The 12,877-nt window shown below is 36.9% G+C and overlaps 3 protein-coding genes and 1 pseudogene across 3 annotated transcripts; 2 read left to right on the top strand and 2 right to left on the bottom strand.

Moving 5' to 3' along the window:
- Positions 1-318: 318 nt before the first annotated feature.
- LOC106310621 lies at positions 319-2,215 on the bottom strand (annotated as a pseudogene).
- Positions 2,216-5,502: 3,287 nt separating this feature from the next.
- LOC106307547 (probable protein phosphatase 2C 48) lies at positions 5,503-7,456 on the top strand. Its single transcript, XM_013744532.1, has 3 exons — positions 5,503-5,737; positions 5,868-6,974; positions 7,054-7,456. Exons 2-3 carry the CDS (start codon positions 6,033-6,035, stop codon positions 7,276-7,278), a joined length of 1,167 nt encoding a protein of 388 aa, XP_013599986.1. The 5' UTR covers positions 5,503-5,737; positions 5,868-6,032; the 3' UTR covers positions 7,279-7,456.
- Positions 7,457-7,899: 443 nt separating this feature from the next.
- On the top strand, positions 7,900-9,722 carry LOC106307281 (glutathione S-transferase L2, chloroplastic). The gene is made up of 9 exons (XM_013744189.1): positions 7,900-8,156; positions 8,260-8,319; positions 8,402-8,462; positions 8,544-8,630; positions 8,716-8,814; positions 8,887-8,989; positions 9,088-9,179; positions 9,269-9,376; positions 9,471-9,722. The coding sequence occupies exons 1-9, from the start codon at positions 7,966-7,968 to the stop codon at positions 9,567-9,569; spliced, it is 900 nt and encodes a 299-aa protein (XP_013599643.1). The 5' UTR covers positions 7,900-7,965; the 3' UTR covers positions 9,570-9,722.
- Positions 9,723-10,512: 790 nt separating this feature from the next.
- LOC106307280 (CDP-diacylglycerol--glycerol-3-phosphate 3-phosphatidyltransferase 2) lies at positions 10,513-12,101 on the bottom strand. The gene is made up of 6 exons (XM_013744188.1): positions 11,656-12,101; positions 11,442-11,539; positions 11,313-11,363; positions 11,121-11,237; positions 10,974-11,030; positions 10,513-10,884 (listed from the first exon to the last, which is right to left on the bottom strand). Exons 1-6 carry the CDS (start codon positions 11,813-11,815, stop codon positions 10,684-10,686), a joined length of 684 nt encoding a protein of 227 aa, XP_013599642.1. The 5' UTR covers positions 11,816-12,101; the 3' UTR covers positions 10,513-10,683.
- Positions 12,102-12,877: the final 776 nt, after the last annotated feature.

Here is a 12,877-nt window from a genome sequence, read left to right as displayed (position 1 = left end):
CACTGAGATCAATGTGCAGTTGAAATCAGGAACAAATAACACATCAGATCGATTTATTAACATGCCTATGCTCTGACCCTAATGAATGCATCTAATTTAACGGGGCCAACCAAAGAGTATTATTAAATGTTCTTTGGCTTTTAATTAATGGTAATAAACTGCCAATATTGCTCTCTGCTAAGGAAAGCTTAAGGTCCCTCTCTACTGCACTTTTCTGAGTCTCTTTATGAACTTTGCAACAGATTTATGATCTAGCAGGGCCTATTTGTCAATAAATTAGGTTTGGTTTTTAGATTAGGAAATGATTCAAGACGAATATATTAGGTTGGTTTGATTAGCAAATTTAAGATGCCTATTATAGGCGGGCAATGATTCAATAACAAAGACATTAAATATAATCAGGAACCTTGGTTCCATTGGGCAACACGAGTGATGGGTTCTCTGTGTCCATTAGCTCCTTGGAAATATAGCAAATAAGCTTTGAATGTTCCTGCTTGGGGAGTAAGGTAAAGGCAACGCTAGCTTCCGAAGCTCTCTTGTGAGAGCGGGTCCTCCTTGGTACAAACCCTCTTTAAAACCATATCTGGGTAATGTCAAGGTATAAATTCAATTTACAAAAAGAATCGCATTATGGTTTCATTGCGAAATTTTACTTTCTTCTTTTTAATTTCAGATGCAGAAAATAGACAATAAAATATCAAAATTTTATATAGAGTTTGATGGATACGGAGTTTTCATGCTGACAAGCCTGCTTGTGACTAGATGTTGAATAATGGCTCCATTGTCATGCCTTATAGCTTGCAAAATTCTTGTTTAAACTGATGAACTAAAACATCCCACTGCCGTGGTTCAGGTAAAACCTGAAAAAATAGCAATTGTGTCAGTTAATTAGCCTATGCAACAATCAATTCAGGTTCAAAAAGAGTTGGTAGTAACACCATTTATTCAAGCCATTAACAGAGACGAAAAATTTATTGAAGGATCACTGAAGCAAGCTGGTGTAAGAAAAGAGAAATCGAAATTCTCTCAGGTTTTTGGTCCATTTTAAACGAAACTGATAATTCAGTAACTCAATACAGGAAATATACAAAGCTGAAGCGCCAAAGAATGGTTTTTGAAAAGTTGACCTTGTATGTTGTGAATTCCGTTCTGTGGTACTTTTGAAAGACCAAAGTGGCCAGGACATGCTGCAATTCGTTCATATGGGTGTCAGATGCTTTCGAGCATAATGGATTTTGCTTGTTTGTAGCAGTCAGCTCGTACCAACTCGATTAATTCTTGCAGCCTTAGTTGGAACTCAAATTTGCTATGTCATGAAAAGAAACCCAAACAATAATTAATTAGTTCTGAAGACTAGTTCTCTTTTTAGTTCATGATACCAAGAGAAAGTAGAAAGCAGTCTTTAATTAATCAAAAGAATTAGGACAAACCCAAAAAGAAAAGAGCCCCTCAGTCACATACCCTTTTGACTTGTTCAAGCGTGTTTTATTATCAGCACAAGATGCCAGTGCAGAAGATACCTCCCGAGAGCGTCAATTAGCAGTCTCGAAATATGACAAATGATGAAAGTTCATTATTGGCAATAAATAGAGATGCAGTAGAAACATATCCCATTGCTATGGAGACATAGAAAGATCGTATAGAGAGAGACCAAAATATTGCAGCTTTCTGAAAGGTTTGAAGCAGTCTCGAAATACGACATCCGCAGCATGTAGATGTAGTCCACAAGAATCCTGTTTCAGTTTCGTATTGTTCAATTCAGTAATATTCTCCGCATCTGCTGAATCTAAGTGATCAATGCGTGCGAGCGAGCACGGCATCTGCAAATTCTCCGCACTGCTACCCTCTTCCACTCAAACGCAACAACCATCAAGATCCAAAGATATATATGTACTTTCTTCTATGTAAATGTAATTCACGACGGACGAAAGCAATCAGCCTTGCAATCGAGAACCACGAGGCTAGTAAGACGCTACACACAACGGAGGAGCTGGTGCTCGAGCTTGAGCGATTCCGTCAATTGACTCGATCTCGACGCCGGGACGGGAGGCGACGGAGTGAACGGAGGGGCGGATTCCGTCATCACGGCGTCGGTGTTTCCGTTGGTTACGGGATCATCGATTTCCATGGCGACGAGAAGTTTGTTTAGATTATTAATCTCCTACAAGTTCGAAATAACTACTGGAGTTTAATAACGTCGTCGTTGTATCATGGCAGGTCTCCGTTATACGCGGGACATCAAACCGGCCGGTCTGATCCAGTCCGAACCGAGAGAGTGTTGGTTTTTACCTTTTAGCGAGTGGATCCCGGTACAGGACATAATTTGGATGATGCGATATTTTTATTTTGGTGCTAGATTTTTTTGGGGAGATTTTTCTAGAACGTGTTAAATTGTTTTTTTTTCTTTGCCTCGCTAATGTAAATAGTAAATACTGAAAATCTGACAATCTACAAGTGTTCAATCCAGATTTTGATTTGATTTTGATGTGGATCAGTTTATTTATTTTTCAAATTATATTATATAATATTTAATATATAACCAAATCTATTCATAATAGTTTGGGTTATATTCTTAAATAAAAATATGATTTTAGAAACAAATTGCATTTTTTTTATAACTCAGTTTTAATCGCCATACCACATGAATAGGATAGCAGTCAAGGACCTGGACTGCGGGCCTGGCCCGCAAAGGTTTGCTGCGGGACGAGATTAGCCCTCCATTTGGAAAACCCACAAAATTGCGGGCCTCGCGGAACGAGTTCAAAGCGGGACGGATCGAAAGCGGGACGGATCGAAACCATCGAAACCAGGATGGGCTTAACCTGCGGGATTTTGAAGACCCGCAACTTTAAGTCCCTATTTCTTCTTTCGCCTAAAACATTGAATGAGAGAGAGAGATAGAGAGAGAGAGAGAGAAGTAAGGCGATTCGACGTTATTTAGCTCTAGTGATGGTGGTTTCAGGGTCGATGATGATATCGGTCTCCCAAGCACCTTCGATCTGCACCGATGGAGCTTCTTCGAGTCATCATAAGAAGTTTGAAAACTCACTTTCCACCGAAGAAGAAGATCTGGTTCCCACCATGGGTTCTTCATAATTTTGCCTATATGTATTTGTTCACATTATCATACATTTTGTAGTTTTAGGTTTCAATATATCTTTAACTGACTTTAAGAAAAGAAATTTCTATCTTTTTGTCGCTTATTAATGATAAAGATGAAGAACAAGAAGTATGATTGGTGTTTTCTTTTTACTTATTTTTGAGATTAGCATCTTTTATTTGGTGTTGGTATTATTTAATTTTGGATTCAGAAAACTAAAGCATTTGTTATGAACTTATGAGTTATAATATTTGGATTCAGCAACTAAAGTATTGTTTATTTTTAAAATGTTGGGAGTCTAACAAAAGTAAACAAACTAGTGTTTTGATTGAACTAAAATCTTTAATTAACAAGTGTATTGCCTTATCCGGTTCAATCTTCGACTAAACTCAGTTACTGATGCGTCATGAAACTGATAAAGTATCCTGAATCATGTCTTGAAGCGTTCAGGAGTCATATGTTCGTTTTTAATTATATGTCCTGCGGACCTATCCGGAAAGACCTACATGTTTTGTGGTACGGGTTTGGTCAGCCACTTTGAAGACCGCAGTCCGCGCGGACCTGATCCGCCGTGACCCGCTTGAAGACGAGCTTGCTGCGGTACGGAACAGGACGAGACAGATCAACCTGTTTGACATTACTACACATGAGCAGTAGATCCAATGTGAGTAGGATCTCTCAGTTTTATTAACTTTTTGGATACATGAAACTGAATTAATGTAGGATGAATTTTCCATTATTATTAGTTTTTGCCATCACGCATAATGTTTTCTCATTATCTTTTATACTATAAAACATAAGTCATTTGACAGTCCAGGGAATGACATGTGTTATTTTTTTAATTGAAAACACTTTTTTTTTGTCAACAATTGAAAACACTTTTCATTCTTTTGTAAAACCATTTCCGATTATCTATTAACTACACACGATATTTACTGTATTTTTTTAAAAGAAAATACTTTTCAGATTTTTTTTTGTAAAACCATTCCCCCCATTATCTTCTAATGTCCCACGTTCATCAACTTCTTTTACTTCTACGTAAACTGAAAAATCTTAGTGTATGTTGTTAAAAAAAAACAAAAACCGAAAAAATCTGAGTATGTGATTGGATAAGAAGTGCGAACAAGAAGACGTCACTGCAGAGTCTATATGAGTCTGTTTGTTGTTGACAAAAAAAAAAAAAAAACAAGAAGACGTCACTTCAACGTTGGTGATAGACAAATGTTCTCAGTCGGCTTCAGGTGTTATTTTGTCAAAATGCATCCGTACGAGATAATCCCTTTTCGGGCCTATTTTTCTTTGCTAAATGCATACAAAGGTTTGGAACCTGCATACGTTAGATCTTTGCTAAATCTGCTGATGATAAATATTTTCGAGTCTTTATTCATTTGGATATCTTTTAAATTTTTGACGTTTCAGTGAAGTCACAGACAATTTGACGAAATACCCAACATTAATTCCCAGCTATAAAAAAGTATAGCTACGTTTATTTTCACATATGCTTTTTTTTCTTTATGTTTGATATAATGAGTTTGAGAGTATTTTCAGGGTGAAAAAAATTTCAATCAGGATTTTTTCCAGAACCTGTCAAAAGTGGAACGAACATATTAATATCGGGTCACACTAACGCACATGTTCTTATCTGGTTTTTCATATATTTGGGTCCATTGTAAAATCAGTAAGTTTTCTATTGTGTTTGACCTTTTTTGAGAAAAAATAGTATTTGGTGTTCTATTTGGATTCTAATAAAATATAAAACTTGTTTTATTCACTTAAAAGTAAATTATATTGATACACTTTGTATAATTCTTTTTCGTATGAATTGTTTCAATAATCATTTTGCCCATGCATAGCATGGGCCATAATACTAGTTAGTAATAAACAACAAACTTGGATAAGAGTAGTGACTAGTGATCAGATCCTAAATAATATATGGGGAAATTTTATGTTTATATGGAAACTAAATGTTCAATGAACATAGGAGCTTTTGAAAAATAAACTCTTAAATTTTGTTTTTATAATTTTATTTTTTATTTATAGAAAATATAAATTAAACCATCAAAATACTATTAGTCTACAAGGTAGTCTTAGTCTCGTATATTTCTTATAATTTGTATAAGACTGTGTTTATTCTTTAGAAAATTACAATATTTTAAATAAAATTTGTAAATAAACATATTACAAACTGTTGGTAGGATTAGAAAAATAAAAAAGTCAAACTGTTGTGTTAAATGTCGGTAAAAAACATAAAAATAAAAAGTTAGTAGTATTAAAAAAAGAAATAAAAAAAGTCAAACCGTTAAAAAGTCAAAAAGAAATGGCGAGATACAGGTCAGAAATAAAAAAAAAATATATATAAATATACAAAACCAAACAACAAAAAACAGCATAAACACGACGGCCGCAAGTATCGCTACCTTCTCTCTCTCTCTAGAAACCAAATCCAACGTCTCCGTTTCTTCTCTCTTCAAACGCGTCTTCTCTCTTCTATTTTTAACCCTTTTCTTGATTGATTTGTTATATTATTTTCTTCTCTTCGCCTCATTTCATCTTGAAATCGAATGATGGATTATTATTCAAGTTTCTGAGAGCAAAAGGAACCTTTTTCGTTCAATCTTCCTTTAGATTTTTCATCAGGTAATCCAAAAAAAAGTTTCTTCCTTTAATCTTTCTCGATTCATCAGATTCATGGGTTATCATTGAAATCTACAGATGATTTAAGTTTGGGACTTTTAATGATTTTGTTTAATGGTTTGTGGAAATGCAGATTAATGTTGTGTACGTTTGTGAATGCGTGTTTGAATCCTGAATCCTTTGGAAACGACGAGAAGATTGGGTCTAGCAATATAGTTATAAGCACTGATTTGATGAACGATTTGATAGCTGGTTCTTTTGGTTAGAGAGAATAATAATATAAAGCTTTGACATGTGAATGATGGTTTCCACAACATTCAGGAGAATCGTGTCCCCTTGTTGGAGACCTTTTGGTATTGGAGAAGGTTCTATTCCGAGTAGTAGTGATGATTCCAACGGCCGTCTCGATGGCCTGTTATGGTATAAAGACTCCGGTAACCATTTAACCGGAGAGTTTTCTATGGCTGTGGTTCAAGCCAACAATCTTCTTGAAGACCATAGCCAGTTAGAGTCTGGTCCTATTAGTTTCCATGAGTCTGGACCCGAGGCGACTTTTGTCGGTGTTTACGATGGTCATGGAGGTCCTGAGGCGGCTCGGTTTGTTAACGAGAGGTTGTTTTATAACATGAGGAGGTGCGTTTCTGATCAGCGAGGGGTGGTCTCTCCCGACGTGATCACTAGAGCGTTTGTTGCAACAGAGGAGGAGTTTCTCGGGTTGGTTCAGGAGCAGTGGAAGACCAAACCTCAGATAGCTTCTGTTGGTGCTTGTTGCTTGGTGGGTGTTGTCTGCAACGGGATGTTATACGTTGCGAACGCTGGTGACTCTCGTGTTGTCTTGGGGAGGCTGGAGAGTCCGTTTAAAGAGATGAAAGCTATTCAGCTGTCTACAGAGCATAACGCTAGTATTGAGTCTGTGAGAGAGGAGCTGCGTTTGTTGCATCCTAACGACCCGAACATTGTGGTCTTGAAACATAAAGTGTGGCGTGTGAAAGGGATCATACAGGTTTCGAGATCTATCGGTGACGCGTACTTAAAGAGAGCTGAGTTTAACCAAGAGCCGTTGTTGCCTAAGTTTAGAGTTGCGGAGCGTTTTGAGAAGCCGATCATGAGAGCTGAGCCGACGATAACGGTTCATAAGATTCAACCTGAAGATCAGTTTCTTATATTTGCTTCAGATGGTTTGTGGGAGCATCTGAGTAACCAAGAAGCAGTTGATATCGTCAATACTTGTCCACGCAATGTAAGTTTGAACATTACTCTTCTTTGAATCTGTTTCGGTTTTTTTAGTGAATCTTTGTTGTGTGTTGTGGTTTCATTAGGGTGTGGCTCGGAGGTTACTGAAAGCTGCATTGCAAGCAGCAGCGAAGAAGAGAGAGATGAGGTATTCGGATTTGGAGAAGATAGAGCGTGGCATCAGGAGACACTTTCATGACGACATCACTGTTATTGTCGTTTTTCTCCATTCTGCAAGTTTTGGAGTTCGAACTCCGGTCTCTGTCAGAGGAGGTGGTGTCCTCGCACTCGCAGGCAATGCCATTTTATAAGCCTTACTTCTTTTTTCTTTACTCAATAATAAAATAAACAAAAAAAAACTCATTTTATTCCTTTTTTTCATATTACAAATGTTTTTTTCCTCCGTTGTTTTATTTTTCAGAATTTCAGATTGTCTGATACTTTGTTTAAATTATTTTATGGAACTCAAAATTGTAAATTCTATTTTCTTTTTACCAAACTCTATGGTAACAAAAAAAAACGCTATGGTAACTATTTTCAGTTACTGGAAAAGTGAAAAATGAAGAGAACAAAAAAAATGAAAAACTTGAGGTAAAGCATGCTGGTTCGGTTTGAACAGCAAGCTTGGATAATTCAATTTTTGGTTAGCTGGTTCTCACAAAAACTTTATGAATTGAAACTAAATGAAAATTCGGTTTAAATTGGTATTTCGATTCAAAGTTAGGTTAATTCAATACATATCTATAATTGATGTGATTTGGTTATAAACTTACAATTTTTTAATAAAATAACAATCCAATCGAACCAAAATGATAACTGAACCGAATCTATAAACCAAAATTGAACTAAAAACCAAAAAAAGTCGGTTTGGTTTGGTTCAAAAAAGATCTAGGGCTTTACTTGTGGCAGTAAGATAAAAGGTGGAGAAGTGAAGATCCATTTTCCCTGGAAACCCCTAATAGGAGCTGAGAAAGCGAACGGAAGAAGAACGATTGAGTATGAGTGCCGGAGTGAGAGTTAGCGTGTGCTCTTCCTATCCATCGCTTGCGTTACCTTCGAGGGATGTTTCTCCCCCTTCCTCATCTCTCTACTTTGGTCACCGATCAAGCTTCGATATTGACCTGAAGCTGCGTTGTAATTCAAATTTAACACGCAGAACCAAGCCAGTGTTAGCTGTTTTAAGTTCAAGGTAAATCCTTCCTTCTCTGAGAAGCCTCTGAATGAGAAAAAAAAAAACAAACAAACAAATTAAGACTCAATTGTAAGTGAGATTAAAGTTTTGTGCTTTGCAGTCGTGTTCCGGAGCTTGATTCCTCTTCCGAACCACCTCAAGTGTTCGATGGCTCGACAAGGTTCTTTTGTCTTATTTTTTTAGGAAAAAGAGAGAGAGAGACTTTGTTTGATGAAATGTTTTTGGTTTCTTTGGTTTGAAAGGTTGTACATATCTTACTCTTGCCCATTTGCGCAACGTGCGTGGCTTGCTCGGAACTACAAGGTTTACATTTTTATCTCGCTGATTCCATGTTAAGAGATATGAAGCTAGTTCGATTTACATCAATGTTACGTTGTTTTGCAGAATCTGCGTGACAAGATAGAACTTGTACCGATTAATCTCAAGAACAGGCCTGCTTGGTACAAGGAGAAAGTGTACCCGGCTAACAAGGTGAAAGCTTTTTTTTTCTCTCTTGTGCTTCATGATCTGATTTGAGTAGTGCTAGGTGCTATAAAGTGTCTTGTTCTTATGATAGGTGCCTGCATTAGAGCATAATAACAAAGTAATAGGAGAGAGCCTTGACGTGATTAAGTACATCGACGCCAATTTCGAAGGGCCTTCACTTGCACCCAATGTGAGTTCTTTATTTTGTTGAGCTCAATATCTCTTTGCTAAGAAAGAGATAACATATGTGGAATAACAATAGAGTGTAGAGAAGGAAGCATTCGCTGATGAGTTAATCGCTTACACCGACTCCTTCTCCAAGGCCGTACGATCCACATTATCTGGTGAAGACATTGATGCAGCAGGTAACTCATTTACAAGATATTGCCTTCCCTTTTGAGTTGTGCACTTTACAGAAACATTATTTTTCACGTGTACGATGAATTGTCTTGCGTTTCTTCAGATGTTGCATTTGATTACATTGAGAAGGCTCTTTCCAAATACAAAAATCCCAAATACAAAGGAGGGCCTTTCTTCCTTTGCCTATTTAGTTTGGTATTTGTCCATTATCTTCTTCAGTTTCTTCAGCTATATTTGATGCTTGAGTCTAAAATGGTGATTGGTGAATGATTAATTACACGCAGGTTGATATTGCATATATTCCATTCATAGAGAGATTCCATCTTATCTTTAAGGATGTGATGAATGTGGACATCACAGCTGGTCGGCCTAACCTCGCCTATTGGCTTAAGGTTACACCTTTTTATTCAGTTTTTGTATCTATCTTTCATCTTAAAGGCAAAAATCTCCCCCAACTAATCTCTGGATATTCGCCTTCGTGTCCAGGAGATGAACACTATGGAACATTACACAGAAACCCGTCAAGATCCACAAGAGATAATTGAGAGATACAAGAAACGAGCCCAAGCAGAAGCACGTCCCTAAGCAGATGAGATATCATAACCAAAGATTTGTTTTATATATCATTTATATTATATCCGGACACGTGCAACAGCTGTTTTTCATAATGTGAGAGTTCATGAGACCAAGCAAGTCTTCAAACTAGAATGAAACTGCACCTGCTTTGCTTTCTCTTTCCTTAGATTTCCCATAAGTTCGTGCTTGCTGTTTCAGTAGAATCCAGTGTGTAGCGACAGGAGGAGCAACGTGATTCAGTGATAGTATACAAAACCAAACCAAGTATGGTCCCAGTTAGGCATGGGCATAAAAACCGAAAACCGAACCGAAAACCAAATCCGAAACCGAACCAAAATTCAAAAATAACCGAACGGTTCCTATATTTCTATAACCGAAAAATTGAAACCGAACCGAGAACCGAATGGGTACCCGAATATCCAAAATAAAATTTATATACCTAAAAATATTAATTATATTTAGTATTGAAAATACTAAATATTCAAAACTTACTACTTATATACCAAACTATCCAAAAAAATCGAAATACTCTAATATTTTTTTATCTAGAGTATTTTAAATTATCCTAAAGAACCGAATTATCCGAATAGTTTTTATCCAAAATATTAAAATTTATCTGAATTACCCGATTGATATTCGAAAAATCTCCAATAAATTGTTTTTGCCTGAATTATCCAAAATTAACCGAAAAAACCGGAACCGTAACTGAATTGGAACCACAAATTTATCGGATATTAATCGGTTCTTATAATTGTTATCGAAACCGATCCGAAACCGAAAAGAAGCGAACCGGACCCGAACCGAATTTTATAGATAACTGAACGGTTCCTATACCCCTATAACCGAAAAAACCCGAAAACCGAAAGAACCGAACCGGAACCGAACCGGAACCGAACCGAACCGAAAACCGAACGTCCAGGCCTATCCCAGTGCCCAAAGTTGAAAACAGAACTAAAGCATCACAAGAGTCTTATAGTACTTGCCCATCTAATTTCGTTTTGTATGTAGGTAGAGAGAGATTGGCCAGCTTTCTTCAAGAAGAGGTAAAAAAAAAATGACGCTGGGCAAGTCTTCCATTATATGTGTATATACTGAAAGCAAAAGCCAGAGAGAGAAAATTTTGCTACTTCTTTAGAAGTACTCTCATAATCTGTCTCATATAAACAACTAAAGACCATATAGAGAGCCCTGCAGATACATAGAGCAACCCAATACCCGACGGTAATAGCCTCTCAAAACTGCTATCCCGGCTTGCAAGCAGTATGGTCAGCGCTATCATCTGCGTTGCAGTTTTCCACTTCCCCAAGCTATTTACAGCAACAGCCTAAAGAACATTATCAACGCCATTTATATGAGCAAGTACCAAAAGGAGCTCTTAGTTAAATGAATGCATATGAATATGATCCCATTTACCTTGGAAAGCTTGCCGTTTTGAGACGCAGCCCATTCTCTTACTGCTGACATAGTAATCTAAAGTGAAAAGTAATACGTAGTAGTTTAGAACCAGGAACTGATAAGTGCAACTTACTTACATGATACAGTAAACTTTATATATCTTACCTCTCTACCAATAATGGCAATTGAAGGTACTGTCACTAACCACGGAATTGGTCCTAAGACAACAACGGCGTCCATAGGTTTCGTGCACAGCAAAATCAAAGTTGCTGCTACCATAAGCTGCAAACCCATAAACACAAATCAAAAAGACAAACCTTTTGATTCTATTACAACAAGCGCATCAGGTTCACTCACCTTATCAGCCACTGGATCCAAAAAAGCACCAAAAGCAGAACCTAATCTCATCTGAAAATGCACAACACCACACCGTTAACCTTACCATTTCAAGAGTGGTAAAAAAGAAAAGTACAAAAAATAAAGTACCTTCCGAGCAAGATACCCGTCAAGCCAATCTGTAATGGCAGCTGCAATGAAAAGACTTGTCGTGGCAGTTCTCCCCCACCAGCAATCAACGTAAAACGCTGCGTTTTAATAACAAAGAAAACGCATCATCATAGCAATCAATGTATGTACTGGACAATGTATTGCCTTAGATCTGATAATTAAATCATAAACCGATAGAGAGAGTGAAACGTACTCGCGACGAGGATCGGAACGGCGGCTACACGGCCGAGTGTCAACACGGTGGGCAATGTGAGCACTTTGGAAGATAGATGCGGCGCTGGTGGCAATGGCGACGAATCTGCACCGTCGCAACTGTTCTGATCCACCGTCACGGAGTCTTCTTCTTCGCCCATATCCGCCTGATCTGTGGAATTCGACGATCTCCCCCTTGAATCAACGTAAGGGCGGTGGCGAGTGGGCGACACCTCCCTCGAATCCGGAACCTAACGCCTTTATGCAACGAGCAACTGCCAATGATAATGCAGCGCTTAGAGATGCTAACGTGCGCTGACGAGGAAAGTAGCGAGATGGGGACGTATCGTGCGCCGTAAAATTGATGTATCGACCATTGTTATTGAAGCAAATGGCAATTTTTTTTGGTTTGCGTAATTATGGAGTGGAGTTAGTTTTGGGCCTTGTGTTATTTATATATGTCAACTTTGCAATCTGCCGACTATCTAAATTTGCCTACTTTATATGGTGATGTGACGTTGTTGATATGATTTGTGTTTAGTCTAAGTTTCTCATGATGCCTTTTTGCTAATAATAGAGATTTTTTGGGACCATATTAACCCCTTGTCATACAGATAAATGAGGAAATTTTCTATTAATTCGAGTTAGAAAATTGAATTTGATTTTGCTTAACCAGAAAATTTAATTTGACATTATAAAATATCAACTTCTAAATGCAATCGGCACAATGTAAGCAAATATGATATCTCACGGTATTCATAAGGAAATAATTTAAGAGAAATTCAGTTACAAAAAAAAAAAAAAAATTTAAGAGAAATCTCATTAATAACTGTCAAAACTAAGTTATTAATCTTCATCAAATTTATACATGAAACTTTGAAAGTCTATTTGATACAATGATACTAAAACAAGTAGTAGTTAATATAGGGAATAGACTGTAATACTATAAGATATTGATTTTTTGCGTTTTACTTAGGGATGTTCAATCCGGATATCGGTTCGGTTTAGGTTCGGTTTTTTTCGGTTTTTGGTATTTCGGTTAGTAAAATATAACTACCATTCTAAATCCATATTTACTTCGGTTTGGTTTTCGGTTTATTCGGTTTTATACCAAAAAACATAATTATTTAGTTTGAGATCATATTATATGAATTTTAGAGTCATATTGTTAACACCGTCATTTATTAAAAATATATTACATGTTCAAATAAATGAACAAAAAA

This window comes from Brassica oleracea, chromosome C8 (genome assembly GCF_000695525.1).
Source record: "Brassica oleracea var. oleracea cultivar TO1000 chromosome C8, BOL, whole genome shotgun sequence".
In the NCBI taxonomy this organism is placed as follows: Eukaryota; Viridiplantae; Streptophyta; class Magnoliopsida; order Brassicales; family Brassicaceae; genus Brassica; species Brassica oleracea.
The sequence above is the reverse complement of the archived record's forward strand: the minus strand, read 5'-3'. Positions and strand labels throughout refer to the sequence as shown.

Excerpts from the sequence above, each read along its gene's own strand:
- LOC106307547 (XM_013744532.1), top strand. The coding sequence starts at position 6,033 with ATGATGGTTTCCACAACATTCAGGAGAATCGTGTCCCCTTGTTGGAGA. Across the intron at positions 6,975-7,053 it reads TCAATACTTGTCCACGCAAT|GGTGTGGCTCGGAGGTTACT; the intron begins GTAAGTTTGAAC and ends TGGTTTCATTAG.
- LOC106307281 (XM_013744189.1), top strand. The coding sequence starts at position 7,966 with ATGAGTGCCGGAGTGAGAGTTAGCGTGTGCTCTTCCTATCCATCGCTT. Across the intron at positions 8,463-8,543 it reads GGCTTGCTCGGAACTACAAG|AATCTGCGTGACAAGATAGA; the intron begins GTTTACATTTTT and ends GTTGTTTTGCAG. Across the intron at positions 9,180-9,268 it reads TCCTTTGCCTATTTAGTTTG|GTTGATATTGCATATATTCC; the intron begins GTATTTGTCCAT and ends AATTACACGCAG.
- LOC106307280 (XM_013744188.1), bottom strand. The coding sequence starts at position 11,815 with ATGGGCGAAGAAGAAGACTCCGTGACGGTGGATCAGAACAGTTGCGAC. Across the intron at positions 11,364-11,441 it reads ACGGGTATCTTGCTCGGAAG|ATGAGATTAGGTTCTGCTTT; the intron begins GTACTTTATTTT and ends GTGCATTTTCAG. Across the intron at positions 11,238-11,312 it reads TGGATCCAGTGGCTGATAAG|CTTATGGTAGCAGCAACTTT; the intron begins GTGAGTGAACCT and ends ATGGGTTTGCAG.